Genomic DNA, 20,091 nt, shown 5'->3' with positions numbered 1-20,091 from the left:
CTTATTATCTATATGGAAAAAACAGTTCGAATAACAGCAAATTTCTCATCAGAAATCATGGCAGCCAAGAGGAAACAGCACAATACTTTTCAAGTGCTGAAAGAAAAGAACTGCCAACCCAGAGAAAAATATCCTTCAGGAATGAAGGGAAATAAAGATATTCTCATATGAAGGAAAAATAAGAGAATCTGTCACTGGTTAAAGAAAGAAAGTCTAAAGGAAGTTCTCTAGTTAGAAATGGAAAGAAAAAAAAAGATGGAGCCTCAGAACATTAGAAAGAAGAAAGAATGCTGTAATCAAAAGTATGGGTATATACATTCTTTTCAAATGCCCACTGAACATAAACAAAGATAGACCATATCCTGCATAATAAAATGAACATCAATACATTTTTAAAAATTGAAATATACAGAGTGCATCCTTTAACCACAAGGGAATCAAACTGGAAATCAATAACAGAAATTTAACAGGAAAATCTCCAAACACTTGCAAACTAAACAACATACTTCTAAATAATTCATGGGCCAAAGAGGAAGTCTTAGGAAAATAAAAAGATACATTGAACTGAATGAAAAAGAAAATATATCAAGATTTGTGGGAGTCACTTAAGCAGTACAGAGAGAAATTTATAGCACTAACTGCATGGATTAAAAAAAGAGGAAAAGTCTTAAATCAATAATCTAAGCTCCCACCTCAAGAATCTAGAAACAGAAGAGCAAAAATAAACCCAAAGTAAGCAGAAGGAAGGAAATAATAAAGATGAAAGCAAAAATCAATGAAATTTAAAACAGAAAAGCAATAGAGAAAATTGATGAAACCAACAACTGGTTCCTTGAAAGGGTCAATCAAATGGACAAATCTGTAGTGAAGAGTAAAAAAATTACCAATATCAGGAATGAAACGGGCATCAGACACTACAGGCATCAGAAGGGTAATGAGGGAACACTAAAAACAACTCTACACACATAATTTGAAAGCTTGGATAAATGTACTAATTTCTCAAAAAACACAAATTACCACAACTCAGCCAATTATGAAACAAATAATTTGACTTTATTTTTTAAATATGGAGCACTTCATGAATTTGTGTGGCATCCTTGTGCAGGGGCCATGCTAATCTTCTCTGTATCATTCCAATTTTAGTATATGTGCTGCCAAGGTGAGTACCAAATAATTTGATTTTTTAAATTAAATTTATTGGGGTGACAACGGTTAATATGAACATATAAGTTTCAGGTGTGGGTTTCTGTTACAAGATCTGTATATTGCTCTGTGTGCCCACCACCCAAAGTCAAATCTCCCGTCACCATATATTAGGACCCCACTCACCCTCCACCCCCTTCCCTCTGGTAACTACCACACTACTGTTTGTGTCCATGAGTAAAACAAATAATTTTGATATCCCCATAACTATTAAAAAATTGAATTCAAAATTTAAACACTCTCAAAAAGGAAATCTTTAGGCTCAGATGGCTTTACTGGAGAGTTCTTCTAAATGTTTAAGAAAGAATTAATACCAATAATACACAACTCTTCCAGGAAAAAGAACAGGAGAAAACACTTCTCAACTGAGTTTATGAGGCCAGTATTATCCTGATACAAAAACCAGACAAAGACAAATAAAACAAAATAAAAAAACTATAAACCAATGTCCCTCATGAATGCAGACACAAAAACCTTTAAATAATAACAGAATTTAACAATACACAACAAGAATTATACACCATGAATAACTGAGGTTTATTCCATGGATAAAAAACTAGTACAATATTTGAAAATCCACTATATTAACAAGTTAAAGAAAAAAAAACCCACATGATTATATTAATTGATGCAGTAAAAGCATTTAATAAAATTCAACAGTCACTCATGATAGAAACTCTCAGAAAAACAGCAATAGGAGAAAACTTCCTCAACCTGATGTAGCTAACATTATACTTAATGATTAAAGACTAAATACTTTCCCCCTAAAGCTGGGAAAGGACAAGGATGTTCACTCTCTTCACTTTTATTTGACATAGTTCTGGAAGTTCTAGCCAGTGTGATAAGGCAATAAAAGAAAAGAAAAAGCATACAGACTGGAAAGGAAGAAATAAAACTGTCCCTTTTTGTAGATGACATGATTGTCTACATAGGAAAGTGCAAGATCTACACCCCCCCCCAAAAACCCCCAAAGTGTCTCCTGTACCTAAAAAAGTGAGTTTAGCAAGGACCAGGATACAAAATAAACACAAAAAGAAACTGTATTTCTACACACTAGCAATAAACACACAGATACCAAAATTTAAAATATAGCACCACTTACAATTGCTCAAAAAATTAAATACTTAGGTGTAAATGTAACAGAACATGTACAGGACTTATATCCTGAAAACTATACAATGCTGATGAAATAAATCAAAGAAGATCTAAATAAATGGTGAAACATAGTATATTAATGAATTGGAAGACTCAACACAGTAAGATGTCAATTCTCCCCAAATGGATACACAGGTTCAATGCTACTAAAAAAATCATAGTAATATTATTATAGACGTAAATAAGATTATTCTAAAATTTACATGGAAAAGCAAAGGAATTAGGATAGCTAAAATAATTTTGGAAAGAAAAATAAAGTGGGAGTAATCAGTAACCAAGTTTAACTATCTAATTTACTATATAGCTACAGTACTCAAGATTGTGTGGTGTTGGCAGGGGGACAGACACATAGGTCAATGGAACAGAATGGAGAACCTGAAATAGATGCACATAAATATGTCCTGCTGGTTTTTGACAAAGGTGAACACGCAATTCAATGGAGGAAAGGTCATCTTTTTAACAAATGGTGCTAGAGCAATTGAACATCCATAGCAAAACATTAATCTCAATCTAAGCTGCACATCTTACACAGAAATTACCTCAAAATGTATCATGGGCTTAAATGTAAAACTTAAAGCTAAAAAACTTCTAGAAAAAAGCATGATAGGAGATCTTTGGGATCTAGGCTAGGCAAAAAGTTCTCAGACCTGACAATAAAGCATGACCCGTATAAGGAAACATTAAAACTGGATTTTACCAAAATTAAAAACTTTTGCTTTTTGAAAGACCCTGCTGGGGGATGAAAAGACAGACGACAGAACGGGAGAAAATATCTGCAAACCCTGTAGCCAACGAAGGACTAGTACTAGGGTATATAAGGAACATTTAAAACTCAACAATTAAAAAGCAAAAAAATTCAGTTAGAACATGGGCAAAAGACAGGAACAGACATTTCACTGAAGAAGATATACAGGTGGCAAATAAGCACATGAGAGATGCTCAACACCACTAGCCATATGGAAATGCAGATCACAACTATAATGATGTGCCACTACCGATCTATCAGAATGGCTAATAACAAATGGCCACACCACCAAATAAGTGCTGGCGAGGCGGTGGAGAAACTGGATCACTCATGCATTGCTGGTGGGGATATAAAATGGTCCAGCCACTCTGGAAAACAGTGTCGCAGTTTCTTTAAAAACATACAACTCTAACTACCATACGATGCAGCAATTGTACTTCTGAGCGTTTATCCCAGAGAAATGAAGACTTACAGTCACACAAAAATCTGTGCCCAAATGTATACAGCAACTTTATTTGTAACAGTCAAAAAGTGGAGGCAGCCCAGCCGACGTGGCTCAGTGGTTGAGCGTCGGCCTAGGATCCAGGCGATCTGGGTTCGATTCCCGGTCAGGGCACACGCCCGGGTTGCGGGCTGCAGCTGATCAGTGACTCTCTCATCATTGATGTTTCTCTCTCTCTCTCTCCCTCTCCTTTCCTCTCTCTGAAATCAATAAAGATATATTTAAAAAAAAGAAAAAAAACGTGGAGGCAGCCCAGATGTCCTTCAACAGGCAACTGGCTATACTGTATTATACCGTGGCGTAACTACTCAGTAATAAAAAGGAACAAACTACTAATACACGCAAAAACTTGGATGGATCTCCAGAGAATTATGCTGAGCAAAACAGCCAATCCAAAAAGTCACATACTGTATGATTCCATTTATATAGCATTTATGAAATTACAAAATTATAGAAATGGAGAACAGATTAGTGGTTGCTGGAGTTAGGGACGAGGTGAGGGTGGAAAGTGGATGTGGCTTTAAAAGAGCAGCATGAGGGATCCTTGTGGTGATGGAAATGTCCTGCATCTAGACTGACTGCATCAATGTCAATATTCTGGTTGTGATTTTGCAGTAACATTTTGCAAGATGTTACCATGGGAAGCTGGGTAAAGGATGCATGAAATCTCTGTTTCATTTCTTACAATTCCATGTGAATCTATAATTACCTCAAAATAAAAAGTTTAATTAGCAAAACACCAGCTTAAAAATCTCAGGATACCCTGGCCAGTGTGGCTCCACGGTTAGAGCATTGGTCCCTCGCAGGTTTGATTCTCGGTCAAGGGCACATACCTGGGTTGCAGGTTCAATCCCCGCCCCCCTTGGGGCGCATGCAGGAGGCAACCAGTCAATGTGTCTCTCTCACATGATGTTCCCCCCGCCCCCTTACACTCTCTCTAGAAATCAATGGAAAAACTATCCTTGGGTAAGGATTCACTCACACACACACACACACACACACACACACACACACACACACACACACACAGTTTCACGATATAAAGGATATAGATAATTACTATGTATTATAAAAAGAAGATATAAGTATCTCAATTAAAAAATCTAAAATTAATTTCAGGTACCATTATATTGACTGAAACTTTGGTTATGAATTGAGAAGTTGAAGAGAAATAAATGGATTTTCATTCACCAATCCCAATTCAATTTCTAAGAGACAAAAATATGAAGCTATAGACAAATCTATATATTTGGAAAAAACCCTCAGCTCTTAAAAAATTTTAATTTTAAGGTTGCAAAAGAAATGCATTCCTTCATAGTAGTCTTTAAAATGTTATTTGGACAGCTCAGAGAAAATATGGCAGTTGGCATCCCTCACAGAATAGCTTATTCTAGAAGGGTGGGTCACAGTTGTCATTAAGGGGGACATAGGTAGAGTTGGACGAGTTGAAGGCGTTTGTGGTAGATGAGGCTGGAGAAAAATTAGGACAGTACACAGGACTGAGAGACGGTACACAGGACTTTGTGCCAGGTCTCCAACAGCGACTTTCTAATCCTGCATACAAATCCTTGTTCTCTCTCCTTTACTGAATTTCAAGTAAACCACATAATCTCTGTGCCACAATTTCTTCCTTCTCAATAACAGACAGTATTTTCTACCACCCATCAAACAGGATATTTGCAAGGAAACATCTGTACAGCAGGAAATGTTGGAAAGAAAGATCCCCAGAAATTGTATCTGCAAATGGGTTCATTTAAAGCATGTAAGTCTATTTTATATGAGGAAACATGGATAGTGAGAGATAATGATTTTGAAGGAGACTGGAGAAAGACAAAGACAAAATGTATGAGATTTCAACAAAGTTGACATCCCAATTTATTTTCTCAGTTGTCTTCAGGTTACTGGTGGAATGAATGTTCAATATTACTAAAGGCATGCAGTACCCCAATCTACTAGCGAAATCATCTTTAGGATGGATTTTCCACAGCAGGCCTTAAAAGTTTGGAAAAACTAAACAAATAAACAACCAAAATCTCACAGGGCTGCAAATCCACCAGGGGCCTGTGAAAAATGTTAACAGCATGGAAATAAGCAGTAATGCACTCAAATTTCATTCTACCTGGATTGCAGCACTAATTTAATTTTGCCTGGTATTTCAGTTACTCATTCAAGTCTGTCTGCCTCCACTGGAATCTAAGCTCTTTGATTGCAAAAATCACGATTCACACTCATCTTTATAGTTCCATAGGTCATAACTTTGCACGTAGCTGGAACTCTGAAAATACCAAATTAAAAAACGTACACAAGTATAATCTATTACTCCCAGTTTAAAGAAATACACTTGAGGTGTCCCCAAATAGAAGTTGACTACCTGGTATTTTTTAGCCTCAGCCCTGCAACTTCTTGAACAATGTTTTCATCAATTTCTCAATTTATAATAAGCTAATTATGTGAATGGAAATTTTAACTGACAATCTGAAAAACAGGTTTCAAAGACAAGTCCCTGAGCCCAGAAAGACATCAAACAAGACAGTGAGAAACTTTTAGCTGCCTGTCAATAATTAGCTATTGCATTTTTTAAAAAGTTTTAATTTTCTAATCTTTACTCACCAGTGTCCAGTCTTGACTTGACATGCTGATACTTTGGGTTTTGTGGTATCCTTTTGGTCAGATACTAAAAAAAAATTTAAAATTCACAATAAATTGGGTTAATCTAAAGATAAGGGTGGCAAAGTGGGGAAGAGTCAGATACTCAAAAAATAGAACAAATGCTAAAATTTCATCGAATTTAAAGATGCAAAGAGTTCAAGAGGTCCAACAAACCCTTCAAAATAGGATTATTTGCTACAGCATCTCTACAGGTTAAGATTGCTGTCTAGTTTCTGTCAAAACATTTCCATATTTTGTCAAAACAATCTCATAGTTGTATGTAAAATAAAGACTAGGAAAAAAGCTCTTAAAAATTACTTCCGACATTGAGCCAAAATTGGTCCCTAATTTCCATCCAGTTTACTGTTGCAACCCAGAATAAGCCACCCGCCTCTGCCTCAAAAAATCAGTTAAAATAAGTAAAGGCAGCTCTCTTGTTCTTTTTAATTTTACTCTTTGTATGATGGTTTGCATTCCATCTCCTCTGGAGATCCTCTAGATTTTACCCACATCTCCTCTAAAAAAGTAGTACACCGACCCAGACCTGCGCACAGCGCCCAGATGTCGCCAGGCCAGGACCCAGTTTGGCAGGCCTCTCCCGCTGCTTGCCTGGAGTCTGAGGCTCCACAGATGTCACTATGATGGCATCTGCTTTCAGTGCAGCTGGGGCACATCACGGGCTCGGGGGGGGTGGTTTATGGTCAGCAAAAATGCCTATCTCGGGTCTTCCTTCTCCTGTATTCTGACAGTGAACTCTGAATCCAAGCTCAGGACATTTACCCATATTAAATTTTAGTGGCATTTTCAAAACCCATTAAGTGAGGAAAGGCTGATAATAAAGACATTACAAAATACAGCTTTCTTGCTCGGGCTTTTTTCTGGCCTGCAAGTATGAAAACCATATGTTCAGTCCCAGGTAGCTGTGCAATATGAAATCAAAACTGGGTAATACCTTTCCAGCTTCATCTTCTGCCACTCACCCCCACGTTCCCAAGCTGAAGGTGCCTGAATTGTCCCCAAAATATGCCATAGTCATTCAGGTCTCCAGTCTTAGCAAATGTCTGTCTAGAAAGCCTTTTCTCAGCTTGGCCTTGGACAGAACTTCACTTTCTCTATAAGCTGTCCCAGGTGGAATCCAGCACTTTCTTTTTTCCCTGGCTCCAGAATATGGACACCCTGTGCCACTGTTCACACCTCCACCTTCTTTCCTGGTCTAGGATTTCCTTGAAGGCGGGGACAGTAACTTACTTAAATTTGTATTCACCCAGGACTTAATATTCAATCAAGAAGTGAATATCTAGGTTGAGGACTGTATTACAGCAACTATTCGGTAGTTCCTAAGACGAGAACATCAAACTTTAAAACCTGTCTCACTTGCCCTTGAAAATGGAGGTAACTACAGCATTTAGTTAATGACTCACAACTACCATCTGCAATTTTAATACCTAAAAAGAAAGAAAAACAAAAATCTCAAAATAAAAAGATCGGTCCTTTATTATTATTAAGAAATTCATTGAGCCCAGCTGGCATGGCTCAGCGGTTGAGCATGGACCTAGGATCAAGGAGATGGAGGTTCGATTCTGGGTCAGGGCACATGCCTGGGTTGTGGGCTCGGTCCCCAGTAGGGGGCCTGCAGGAGGCAGCCGATCAATGACTCTCTCTCGTCATTGATGTTTCTCTCTCTCTCTCCCTCTCCCTTCCTCTCTCTGAAATCAATAAAAACATATTAAAAAACACACAAAAACTCATTGACATTACCTATGTTTTTCCTTTCACACTAGGTAAAAGGATGCTTAGCGTTGGTCCTCAGATGTGTTTGTGGGACCCCTTAGCTATTTTATCCTGAAAGAAAGGTTTCTCCATCTGATCAGTCACCAGCTGTCTAGAAGAGAAAGGGACTCTACTGCCAATCTCAACTCCTTCCTAGATGAAGATGGAGAAGAGTCTTAAGTGAAAGAATATATTCAGACTAAAAAGGGGGACATTAGCGTGAGTTCCCAGAGGAAGACAATATCACAGCAAAAAAAAACCCCAAATCCAAAAGCAAACAAAAAAAAACAGGGAAAACATGTGTCAGGTAAATTGAGTCAAGAAAAGCTAATACTAGAACTCAGTTATCTCAGGCTAGAAATTTTCTTTCTTTTTTTCTATTTTGCTCTCGGTTTTTTTATAATTTCTATATGCTATTTCCTGTTTTTACTTTTATTTTGTTTTTCCCATAGTTGCCTAGCAAAGCTTCTTCTGAAAAATTCCAGGCTAGTCTCTGCTGAACCAAGGGGATTTGTCCCTACCTAAGCCAACATTGCTAAGAAGTGAGGGTGCCTCCGGGGACCAGGTGTGGTGGCAGCAGAGTGATGGGGGGGTGCGGACAGCTGCAGTCGCTGAGCCCTCCCGCCCCCGGTTTTCCCTTACATACACTAATGAGAAATCCACATGCTGCAGTAGGAAAATGCAGCGTTTCTTTCCCATTTTTCCATTTTGGTCCAATTTCTTGTTCCTGACTTTCTAGTACCAACCGCAAAGGAAAATTATTTGTGCTCACTCTAAGCAGAGCACTGTAGGTTTTATGGAACTGCCATACTTTTTTCATTAAAATTCTTGCTTTGGGGTGACTGTTTCTTGACCTACTGACCAACTGGCTTTTTTTCAATTACATAAACAGGATGGGATGGTGGAATGTGAGAGAGCTGGAAAAGAAGCCCTTTCAAGGAAAACCATTCATTCGACAAAGCCTTATTGGGCACCAACCATTCATTCAGTCGACATGCACTGGGTGCCGTCTAGGAGTCAAGCACTGCTGGGGACCCAGGCGTGAAAGACACAGTCTTTGCCGTCCAGCTCTCCCTAATGCTGGAAAGAAAGGCAAGTGAACAGATGCCACACTGCCTGACAAACAAGCAGAGGGGGCAACAGGAGTGTGTAAGATTGGCCCCCTAATCCAGACCGGAGTCAAGAGCTGTTTCCTGAGGGTGAAATCTGAGGGCTGAGCTAGTTAGTTAGCTAAGGGAGTAGTGGGTGGGAGCTTTAGGGTAGACACAAAGCAGAGAAAACTTATGGCCCTCTTTGAGGGCAACCGTAGGGTGCCATATGGGGTAAATGAGGTTGGAGAGACAGACAGGGGCAGATCATAAAGGGGGCTGTATCCATTCTAAGAAACCAGGATTTTATCCTGTAGATAACTGGTTCTCAAACAAGGGCAATTTTTCTCCCCCTGCCCCAGGGACAACTGTCAATGTCTGGAGAAATCTTAGGTTGTCAGAACTGGGTGGTGGGTGGGCTACTGGCATCTAGTAAGCAGAGGCCAGGGATGCTGCTAAATATCCTACAATGACAGGAAAGTCCTCACAACAAAAAATCAGCTGGCCCAACATGTCAACAGTGCTAAAGCTGAAAACCCTAGTGTAGATGATGGGAAGTCACTGAAGACAGTTTGAGGAGGAGTGATAAGATTATATTTCGGTTTTAGAAAGATCACTCTGGCAGCACTCTGGAGAACCAATAGGATCACAGTCAAGAATGGACACACAAGAATCAGTTAAGAGGTGGTTGTGCTAAGAGGATTTATGGTGCTAAGGAAGTAGCAGTAGAGATGGCAAGGAAGAGAAAATTTCAAGAAATCTTTAAGATATAGAATCAAGATGACTTAAAACTGACTAGTGTAACAGGGGGAGGGCAGTGATACCATTTCCCCAAAAAGGAACTTAGGGAGGAAGCAGATATTAAAAACATGCTGTGTTCTATTTGGAGCGTGTTGAGTATGAGGCATCTGTGGGTTATCCAAAATGCAAGTGGTGAGCTGGCTATTTGGGTCTGGAGATCAGGAGAGATCTGGGCTAGAAAAAACAAGATTTGGGGGTTGTCAGCAGCATACAGGCAGCAGGGGAAGCCATTGGAACGGACAAATCACTGTCGGAGAGTATGTAGCCTAAGAAAACCCCACCATTTAAAGTCACGTGGAGAAAAGTGTCATGGATGAGACTCACAGAGACCAGAAGAAAGTGGGTCATGAAAAGTAAAAGCAGAGTTTCAGGAAAAAGGGAGCGGCCAACAGTGATGTGGGCGGTGGACACAGACAATAGTGTGGTGAAGGCTGGGGCGGGGGGTGAGTGCAGCGTGGAAGGGGTCAATGGTGCAAAAAAGGGAACATCTGTAATCCTTTCAATGATAAAGATAAATTAAAAAAAAAGAAAAAAAAGAATGCACATCGAATAAGAGAACAATGGAAAAGTGAATTTGAACTGAGTAAAGCAGGACATTGCTGACGACCCTGGTGAAGCTGGTTACAGTAAACCGACAGGAGAAGCTAAGACAGCAGGTTGGGTATACCAGAGGGCAGGTAGGAAAGGACAGTAGCCAGGTGGTGTTTTTTTTCTCCCCTTGATACTTGCTAAGGAATAGTTTTTATTATTGTGTTTTGGAAAAAAGAAAAGATCTGAGGATGTTTATAGGCTAATGAACTAGATAGGAAAGGTTGAAAATGAGGCAGGGAGGTATGGAAACAGGGAGAGGATGAGGCCCAGAGCCCAGGTGGAAGGGTCAGCTTTGAATTTACTACATTTAAGATAAAGATATAAGATAGGTGGTCATGATAAAGCTCTCATTAGGAGAGAGAAGTTGAGAAAGCTCATGTCTGTGGTATGATTACAGGTTCTTTGAGGGCAATCAAAAATGCCTTCGAGAGTTTACATTCTAGGAGGGTCAAAAGATAACATCCTGCCTTAGCCAGTTTGGCTCAGTGGTTAGAACGTCGGCCCTTGAACTGAAGGGTCCCAGGTTCAATTCTGGCCAACGGCACGAATCTCAGTTGCAGGCTCAACCCCCGGCACTAATCGGGATGCGTGTGGGAGGCAACCAATCCATGTTTCTCTCTCGCATCAATGTTTCTCTCTCTCTCCCTCTCTCTCTTCCACTCTCTCTGAAAAGCAATGGAAAAAATATCCTAGGGTGAGGATTTAAAAAAAAAAAAAAAAAGATAATATCCTGACTACCCACCCCATCCTAGCTACTTAACTCCTATTCAGCTTTCAAGACGCAGCACAAACATATCTTCCAGGAAGACTCCTCTGGAGGTCCCAGTCAGGGAGAAATTTTCCAGATCTGGACTGTCACAGCACTCCTCACTTCCCGTGCTTGGAAAAGGGGCTCTACCTTATAGATCTCTGGAGCTGCTGCGAGGCTTGCCTTAGTGTGACAGCCGAATGGGAGGATGGTTCTGAGGCCTGAGCAACACGTAGTGCGTGCTAGTGCCACACGAGCAGCACAAACATCGGCGGCTCCAGGAACGTGAGACAAAGAAAGAGCTCACACACCGGGGTTGAAAAGGGCGAACTCATCTAAGAAATGGCTCTGGAACTGGGTTTTAAGGGTTGAACTCCTATGGATAAAAAGACAGGGGGAAAGGAGGGAGAAAGTATTCCATGTGGAGAAAATTTTAATAGCAAAGCATCTTTAAAAGCATGTGTAAAGAAGGGCAAATTTGCTGCTTTATTTGCTGGAGAAGGTCCAAGAACAGCAACAATAACAAAGGTAATTGCTGCTGACATTTACTGAGCACTTAACCATGTTGTCGGGCACTCCCTAAGCACTTGACCTCCACTATCTCATTTAATCTTCATAACCACCTGTGAGGTACATATTATTTTCCTCATCTTACATATTAGGAAACAGAAGCATAGAGGGGTGGAGTGACTTACCGAGGTTACTGAGCTGGTAAGAGTGGTGGAACGTGGATTTAAACTGGGTAGTCTGCCTCTAGAGCCTGCATTTCTTAAACACTCTACTGCTGCCTCATTCTGGCAAGGGTTCTGATAAGGGGTCCACTGATGGGTTTTAGGAGCTCCATGAGTCCTATGACACAGTATGCAAATTTTTGAGTATATGTGCATTTTTCTGGGGAAAGGGTCCTTGGCTTTCACCAAATTTTCAAAGGAGTTTATAACCCAAAGAGGGTTAATAACCACAGGTGTATGGAATCCTGTGGCGTAAGGTTGGACATGGATAAGACGACTCCAAGTGGAGGACCCTGAATGGACTAGAACCTGAAGACAATGGAAGGTACTAAAAATACTGAGCTGTGAGCCACACAATCAAAAGAGTATTTTGGCAGATTACTAGCATATGCAAGTAAGACTGGGTTTTGTGAATACATGGATATTAAAGAAGAAGGGAGAAAATGGGAAGGTGACAATGGGATTTCTCTGAAAGAAAATCACCAAAAAATGAGTGAGATTGTCTGAATCATAAATTATTCAAAAATGAATGAGCTTTTCTGACTTCCCACCTCTCTTAATATGGAACTCACAAGGTTGTTCGAATTTCAACATATATAATAAGATTTACACTTAAAAGGTTTTAAAAAATTCCAGTATACATTTTGTTCAGAAGTTTTCTACTTATCTCCTTCACAGAGAGGAAGTCCATAAAGTGAAGGGAGTGGGTGTCAATTTTAAAGACAGCCTCATTTAAGGCAATCTCACATTTAAAATAGGTCTTTTAAAGGAGAACTTTTTTCTTACTGGAAGTTTTAATCTGGTCCAATTCAACTGATCTCAAATAACAACCTTGACCCATGTTCGCATATACAGAAGCCCCTCCTACTTTGCCAGCAGCTACCACTTGTGATATATTGTTTTTTTCAAGATGACACACAGAGCATTCCTCTGTCAGCCACTTTAAACACTGTGTTGCCCAGGATTCTATCTTGTCAATCTATAGGTTTTCTGTGGGACAAACACGTAGGTTTAATTCCATTTCTATGCTTCTGATTTTTAAATGGTGAACTCTAGCCTTGACATCTCCCAGCTCAGACATATATTCATTTACTCATTCAACAGATATTTAAGGAACAACTATTGTGTGCCATGCAGTGGGGCAATGCAGACAAGGTCCCTATCTTATGTTCCTGTAAGTGTGCCAAAAATAAACAAGCAAATAAAATAATTACCAGTAGACCATGATCTACTGGCTGAAGATAGCAGACTGAACAAGTGCATCTAATTTCACTTTCTTTCAAAACCTCACTAAAACCTCATTGAAAGAATATTATTTTAAGGACATAATGCCCAAAAAACAGAGAGCATGGGAAAAGTGATAGCAATAGATTTCTGAAATCTAGAAAGCACAACAACAGGTGAAAATGACTTGATGGACTCAAGAAAGTCAAAGGGAGAGTCAAAAACAATTCTTAAAAGCTTAGGAATCGACAACCTCAAGCACCTCCAAAGAAGGGCATAAAAGGAGTAGCTGAAATAAGGAAGAATGGATGGAGACTAATTGAGAAGCAACTGGATCTCCAAAACCTTCTCCTCTCTGTGCCATGGGGTGATTGCCTCTCTCCACCATGGTGCGTATCTATAGATTTATTCCCTGTAAAGGGTTTCTGGACTGGGAGGTCTCCAGACATAGATAGGGAAAGGTAGAGATATCATTACTGAAAACAGGGGTCTTAAGTAAGTGATGCACACTAGTGTTGAGATTTAGCCCCTAGCCGTAATTCCTTCAGGAATTCGACCAGGCTTTTACTCTCAGGAGAGTGGGGTGCTCTGAGGAAAATGACCAGCCTGAAAGAGCAGAGATGAAGGGAGGGAACATTGGGAGAGGGAGTCCCCAAATCGTGGTTCAGTAAGATCTTCCTATAATTAAGCTCATCATCACCAAGCCCCTCCGAAACAGATGAAGATCCCAATCACATTTTTAAGTCTCCTACAGTAAAACATAAATTAACAATTTAGGAATAGCCCTAGCTGGTTTGGCTCAGTGGTATAAAAGAAGTCTGAGAACATGCTATAGACTGAATTGTGTCCCCCAAAATTCATACATTGAAACCCCAATCTCTAATGTAACTGTATTTGGAGATAGGGTCTTTAGGAGGTGATTAAGTTAAATGAGGTCATATAGGTGGAGCACAAGTCCAATAGGATGTGTTCTTATTAAAAAGAGACATTAAAGAGCCTGCTCCTTTTCCACATGTGCACACAGCAAGAAGAGGTCACATGAGCACATCTGTAAGCCAGGAGAGAGCTCTCACCAGAAACCAAATAGGCCAGAACTTTGATTTTAACCTTCCCAGCCTCCCAAACTATGAGAAAAAAATTTCTGTTGTGCACACCACTCAATCTATGGTATTTTGTTATGGCAGCTCAAGTTTACTAATATAAACATCTCCAACAAAACAAATAGGAAAATAGCAATATGGTGGAAACTGAGACTATGCCAGGGGACAAATATTTTAAAACACTATTAGAGAAATGAAAACACACATCCACACAAAAACTTGTACAGTCATGTGCCACTTAACAAGGATACGTTCTGAGAAATTAGGCAATTTCATCATTGTGCAAACATTCATAGTCTACTACATACCTAGGCTATATGGTATGGAGTACAGACATCATCGTATATACTGTTTCTAAAAAAACTAAATGTAAGCTTATCATACAACCCAGCAACTATACTCCTGGCCATCTGTCGTAGAGAAATGAAAATTTTAATATCACACAAAGCACTGTACCCAAAAGTTCACATCTTTATTTGTAATATCCCAAAACTGAAAGCAACCAAATATCCTACAGTAGTTGAATGGTTAAATAACCGGTTATACATCCATACCACAGAATAGTAATCAGCAATAAAAAGGAATGAACTATTGCTACAGGCAACAACTTGGATGCATCTCAAGAACATTATTCTAGTGGGAAAAAGCCAATCTCAAAAGGTCACATACTGCTTGATTCTATTTATGTAATATTCTCAAAATTACAAATTGCAGAAACAGAGAACACGCCAGTGGTTGTCAGGGGTTAGGATAATGAAGGGGAGAAAGCGGAGGTGACCAGGAAGGGGAAGTATAAGGGAGATATTGTAGTGATGAAAGAGTTCTCTATCTCGATTGCAAAATCTACACACGTGCAAATCTTGATTATATTAAATCTACACATATGATTAAAAGGCCTAGAACTATACACACACTGTACAAAGGCCAATTTTCTAGTTTGATATTGTACTGTACTTATGTAAAATATAATCATTGTGGGAAACTGGGTGAAGGGTATATGGGATGACTTTGTACTATTTTTGCAAATTCCTGTGACTCTATTTATTTCAAAATAAAAGTTTTTAAAAAGGACATCAGAGTCCAAAAGAGAGCTCTTAAGAATTAAAAACATTATGGCAGAAATGAAAAACTCAACTGAAGGACTGGAAGATAAAGTTAAACAAATCTCCCAAAGAGAGTAAAGACAAAGATGTGGTTAGCCAAAGAAAATAGATGCATGGCCCCTGGACACAGACAAGAGTGTGGTGAGGTCACGGGAGGGGGAGGGGCTGGGTAGAGGTGGGCAAAAGGGGGAAATGGGGGACATTGTAATAGAGTTAACAACAATAAAAACAAAAAAAGAGATCAAATTTTAAAAAATTAGAGAACCAGTCATATAGAAGGAACAACAGAATAATGAATTCAAGAAAGAGAGAATGGAGAAAATGGGAGGGGGAAAGTCAACAACAAAATAATTCAAGAAAATTTTACTGAGCAGAAAGACATGAGTTTCTGGTACCCAACAATATGGGTGAAAATAGACTCAGAGCAAGGAATACCTTTGTGAAAGGTCGTAACACTGGGGACAAAGAGAAGATTCTACAAGCTTCCAGAAAGCACAAATCAAGTCCGGTACACAGGAACAGAATGTTTTTGGATTCCTCCACAGCAACACTGGACGCTAGACGACCACAACACAGTGTTTTCAAAACGCTGATGATTTCCAACCAACAGTTCTGTACTCAACCAAACTTTCAGGCAAATACATGTGAAGGTAGAGCAGTAACATTTTTAGACATGCCTAACATTTTAGGCTTAAATAAAAATTTTTATTTCTTATGTACTCTTTCTCAGGAAACTGTGTTCCACTAAAACAAGCTGGACATCTTCCTTTAGGTCACCAATGTACAATCACACATCCCTGCTCCTCCCTGCAAACCTATTTCACCTCTATTCCTACCTCACTCCTACGGCATCGGCACCAATGAGCAGCCCAAGCTGGGAACCCTGTCATCCATCCCTCTCTCATTTCTCAAAGCTAATGACCGTCTTGACTTTACCCCCTAAATATTTCTCAATTCTGTCCCTCCTTCTGTGGCCTACTCTATAACATCATAACCACCCAACCAATTTCCCTATGCCTAGTCTTGGGCCCCTCAAATCCATTCTCCACAAAGTGTCTCAACCACGTGCCTAAAAATGCAAATCTGATCGCGTGACTCTTAAATCTCCTCGAAAGCTTCTTGAATTCTGGCCGGCAGACAAGATAAAAATGTGGGCGTCTGCCTGCCACTCTCCAGCCCGCCTCCCCGGCCTCCAGCGGGGAGATCATCATCCCTCGTGGCCCTCTCCTGCGGGGCCTCAGCTCGGCCTCACAACTTCAACACAGTCTGCAACTCCTGCTCAGCAGAAAGGCCAGGAATTTCAGCAAGGCACAGAAGGCCCTTCCCGGCTTGACTCCCGCTGCGCTCCCGTCTGGCACCCCCTTAACTTGACTCCTGCTGGCCTATCTGCCCCGGCTCATGCCCCCCCATCTCAGGCCACCCCCAGGACCCTGCTCGCACTGAGTGCAGTCCTCTCTCTCCCAAATGTCCTCTGGACATCTTGTTCCCCAATCACGGGGCCTTCGAATTCGGTGTACAAGCCTCCCTCCCTAGACTGAACTTATTAATGGACAAAGGCCTTGACTTACTCTCTTTGTATTTCTAGCACCTCCTCCGAGGTCCGATAAACACTAGTTGAGATGGAATGAACACAAATGCAGCGGGGGCGCCAGGGGTGAAACAGCCAACACAGTAAAAGGTCCTCCGGGGAGGGGGTAAACCTAATGTCACATTCAACGTCCTTCCCTAACGGCTTGGCCGGTTGATTGCTGCTCTTTCTGGGCCCCTCATACATGATGGCTGCTTTTGATTTTGTTCCTTTAGTGTTCGGGGCTTCCGTCGGATGTCACTTATGTTTTGTATCTGCCGCTCCTAGACGGCAAGCCCTTTGAGGGAAGGGGCTGTGTCTTTATGCACTTTGCTCCTCTCGGAGGCAAATACAGCAGGCACGTGAGGGCTGGGGGCCGAAGCTCCGCGCCCCAGGCCCGCCCCGCCTCCCTTCTCCCTCCAGACCCCTCCTCACTCGGGCCGCTTCCCGCCTTCCGGGCGGCGGAAGTCACCGGCTGCGCTTCCCTGCCCACGTGGAGCCTTTTCCGGTGCGCCCGCCCCCTCCGCCTCTCCGATCCGGACCTGGCCCTCACCTCAGGATTCCCAATGTGCCTCCGGACAGACATATTTGCTCCAACCGACCACGTTCAGGGTTCTAGCCGGTTGCCTCTAACCCTAACTTCCTACCCCCCCATCTCCGCTCGGCCGCCTCCCTACAACCTCTTTTCCGATTGGCTTGCCTTCCCCCGGCCAGCCAATGGAGGCCCCGCTTACTAACTCTTTGCAGGGTCAGTGTAGAGCGAGACTCCGCTCAATGGTTGCCAAGGGCAACGCGGGACGCCGGCTGCGGAGGCCTTTTGTGCTGCCCGCTGGGCCCCACCCGCTCCAGCGTTCGCGCGGGAAGAGGGCCGCGGGGGAGGGGCGGGCTGGCGCCCGCACGTGGGCGGCTGCGCAGATTCTGGGGGGGCCGGGGGGGGAGCCCGAGAATGGGGAGGAGGTGGTGGCGGTGGAACGGGAAACAAGTCTAGCAAATGTGGGAGAACAAATAGTGCACGGGGCGCCCACCCACACACCACCACAACCACCCCCGTTAAGGCCGTTTCCAACGTCTCAACTACTTCTTCCACCGTAGGGAACAGATAAGGGACAGGATTGTTCAGCAGGGGTGGGAATCCGTAGCTTATTATTTTCAGGTTAAGTTAATATGCAAATTATGCAAAATATCGTGTAAATACAGTAATTAGTGTTGCTTTAAAAGCTTTTAGGTAGCTAGAGAACCGCAGCCTTAATTGCAAAGTACACACGCCATTCTGTGATTCATGATTCATTTAACAAATATTTAATAAGCACCTTATGAGAAACGCTGCAGAAGGTTTAGTGGAGGATGGGAGGATGACTAAAAACCAATCCCGTTGTCATGGAAACCATTGTGACTCCTGCCATCAGCCACCACCTGTTCTTATTCCAGATCTGAAAATTAAGTCCTAGCACCTTTACGAAACAATCACACACAGTTTGACTTGGCTCGAAAATGTCCCACCAAATCCATCAAAATTATTGTTTCCTTTTACGTGGGAGGAACAACACAGTAACCCTTTGTTCTTTGCTCTAAGTTGTTTTTCCAGGGACGGAGAAAGGTTCCTCGGAGCTGTTCATATTCCTGGCTCCCTGCTTGAGAATAACAGCATACATGGGAGCGGTTTCAGGGTCTGTGCAGATGACCGTTCAGCATGGCCCCGCAGGTCCTGTCTCTCAGTCACTTCAGCATCCCACCCTCAGGGCCACAGCTTGAATGGTGCTGTCACTCACAGATGACTGACCCTAGGATCTGACGCTGGCCACATCTGTCTCTTGCACTTTCAAGCTACTTTTACTGAGTTTTGTCTGAACTTCCCTAGTGTTCTCCAGTCCGTCAACCTCTCTAAAATCCCCCGTTTCTCACCCCTTCACTAGAATAAGGAAGAGTTTAAGGGGCTGCAAAAAATTGGAAGGGGAGAGGTGGGGAGGATATTTACCTAGAACCTTTTGCACAGCAAGCAGAAACTTCTAGACGCATTACTACTTAGAATGTAAGCTTATCTTATCCAGTGCACTGTGAGGATAGGGCGATGATAGAAATTATGAGTAGAATAAACGGGAAAAGAAAGAAGGGAGGAAGATAGTAAGGGACTAAACTAAGAGGTGGCGAGGAGCAGAAAAGAGACTTGAAGACATTTCTTGGTAAAATTAAGTTACTGTATACATGAGAAGAGGTAAGGGATGCAAAGAATGGGATGGCTATAATTTGTCTAACTTGGGGGACTGAAAAGATGAGTGATAATTCATTAATCAAGCTCAAGAAAAAGGGAACATACATGGAGATTACAGAAATGTGGATTCTCAGGTCCATCTGTCAGAGGTGCCCACTCTATGTGCCTAGGGTGGAGTTTAGGAATCTGGAATTTAAATACATGCCCCCCTCACCCCTTGGTTCTGATGTATAGAGTCCAAGGGCAACACCTTGAGAGACTGTGCCCTGGAAAAACCTCCAATTCCTTTACATTTTGCCTTGGAATCCTTGGAAAGCTTAGAGCTATAAATCAAAAGGCTTTTAGCATCGTGAGTTTCTTTTTAGGATTCCCTTTGGGTCCTGCTATAGCAAAAATGCATCAAAATTAAAGCAAGTTGCTTACTCTAAATATGAAAAGCAGTAAATGGCACAAAAAGATAATTCATAGAAGAAAAACATTCGATAAACATACGAAGAAATGTCCAACTAATAATGAAAGAAGCACAAAACCAAACAGCTAGGTCCCATTTTTCAACTAACAAATGGACAAAGGGTTTTTGTTTTCTCTCTTTTTTAATGATAATGCTCAGTGCCACGCTTATACATCGTTAATGTGAGTAAAAAGAAGTGTGACCATTTTGAAAAGTAATTTGAAAGTGAGTGTGGAGAAACTCTCAAATCTTAATAGTCTGAGAACTCCTCCTAAGGAAATAATGAGAGAGATGCACAAAGATTACAGCCACAGATATTTACTGGAATTGTATTTAAAGTGATAAAAAATTGAAACCACCACACTGATCATCAGTTGAAAATGATTAAAATAAATGACAACATACCCATAAAATGTAATATTATTGAACAATATTAAAAAGTATGTTTTGAGGA

The 20,091-nt window shown here is 41.2% G+C and overlaps 1 protein-coding gene across 3 annotated transcripts in view; it reads right to left on the bottom strand.

The window, feature by feature from the left end:
* CEP41 (centrosomal protein 41) overlaps positions 1 to 17,648 on the bottom strand; it is a 42,866-nt gene extending 25,218 nt beyond the window's left edge. The window contains exons 1-2 of one of the 3 annotated variants that reach the window (XM_081147363.1): positions 17,531 to 17,648; positions 6,216 to 6,279 (exon numbers count right to left, since the gene is read on the bottom strand). In XM_081147363.1, the coding sequence (XP_081003489.1) occupies positions 6,216 to 6,279; positions 17,531 to 17,563 (97 nt within the window). In that variant the 5' untranslated portion in view covers positions 17,564 to 17,648. The remainder of the gene's footprint in view (positions 1 to 6,215; positions 6,280 to 17,530) is intronic. The other 2 variants (XM_081147367.1, XM_081147364.1) reach the window with 2 other exon arrangements.
* Between the last annotated feature and the right edge of the window lie 2,443 nt (positions 17,649 to 20,091).

Source organism: Miniopterus schreibersii (assembly GCF_964146895.1).
Source record: "Miniopterus schreibersii genome assembly, chromosome: 9".
Classification (NCBI taxonomy): Eukaryota; Metazoa; Chordata; class Mammalia; order Chiroptera; family Miniopteridae; genus Miniopterus; species Miniopterus schreibersii.
This window is presented reverse-complemented; position numbering and strand designations above follow the sequence as displayed.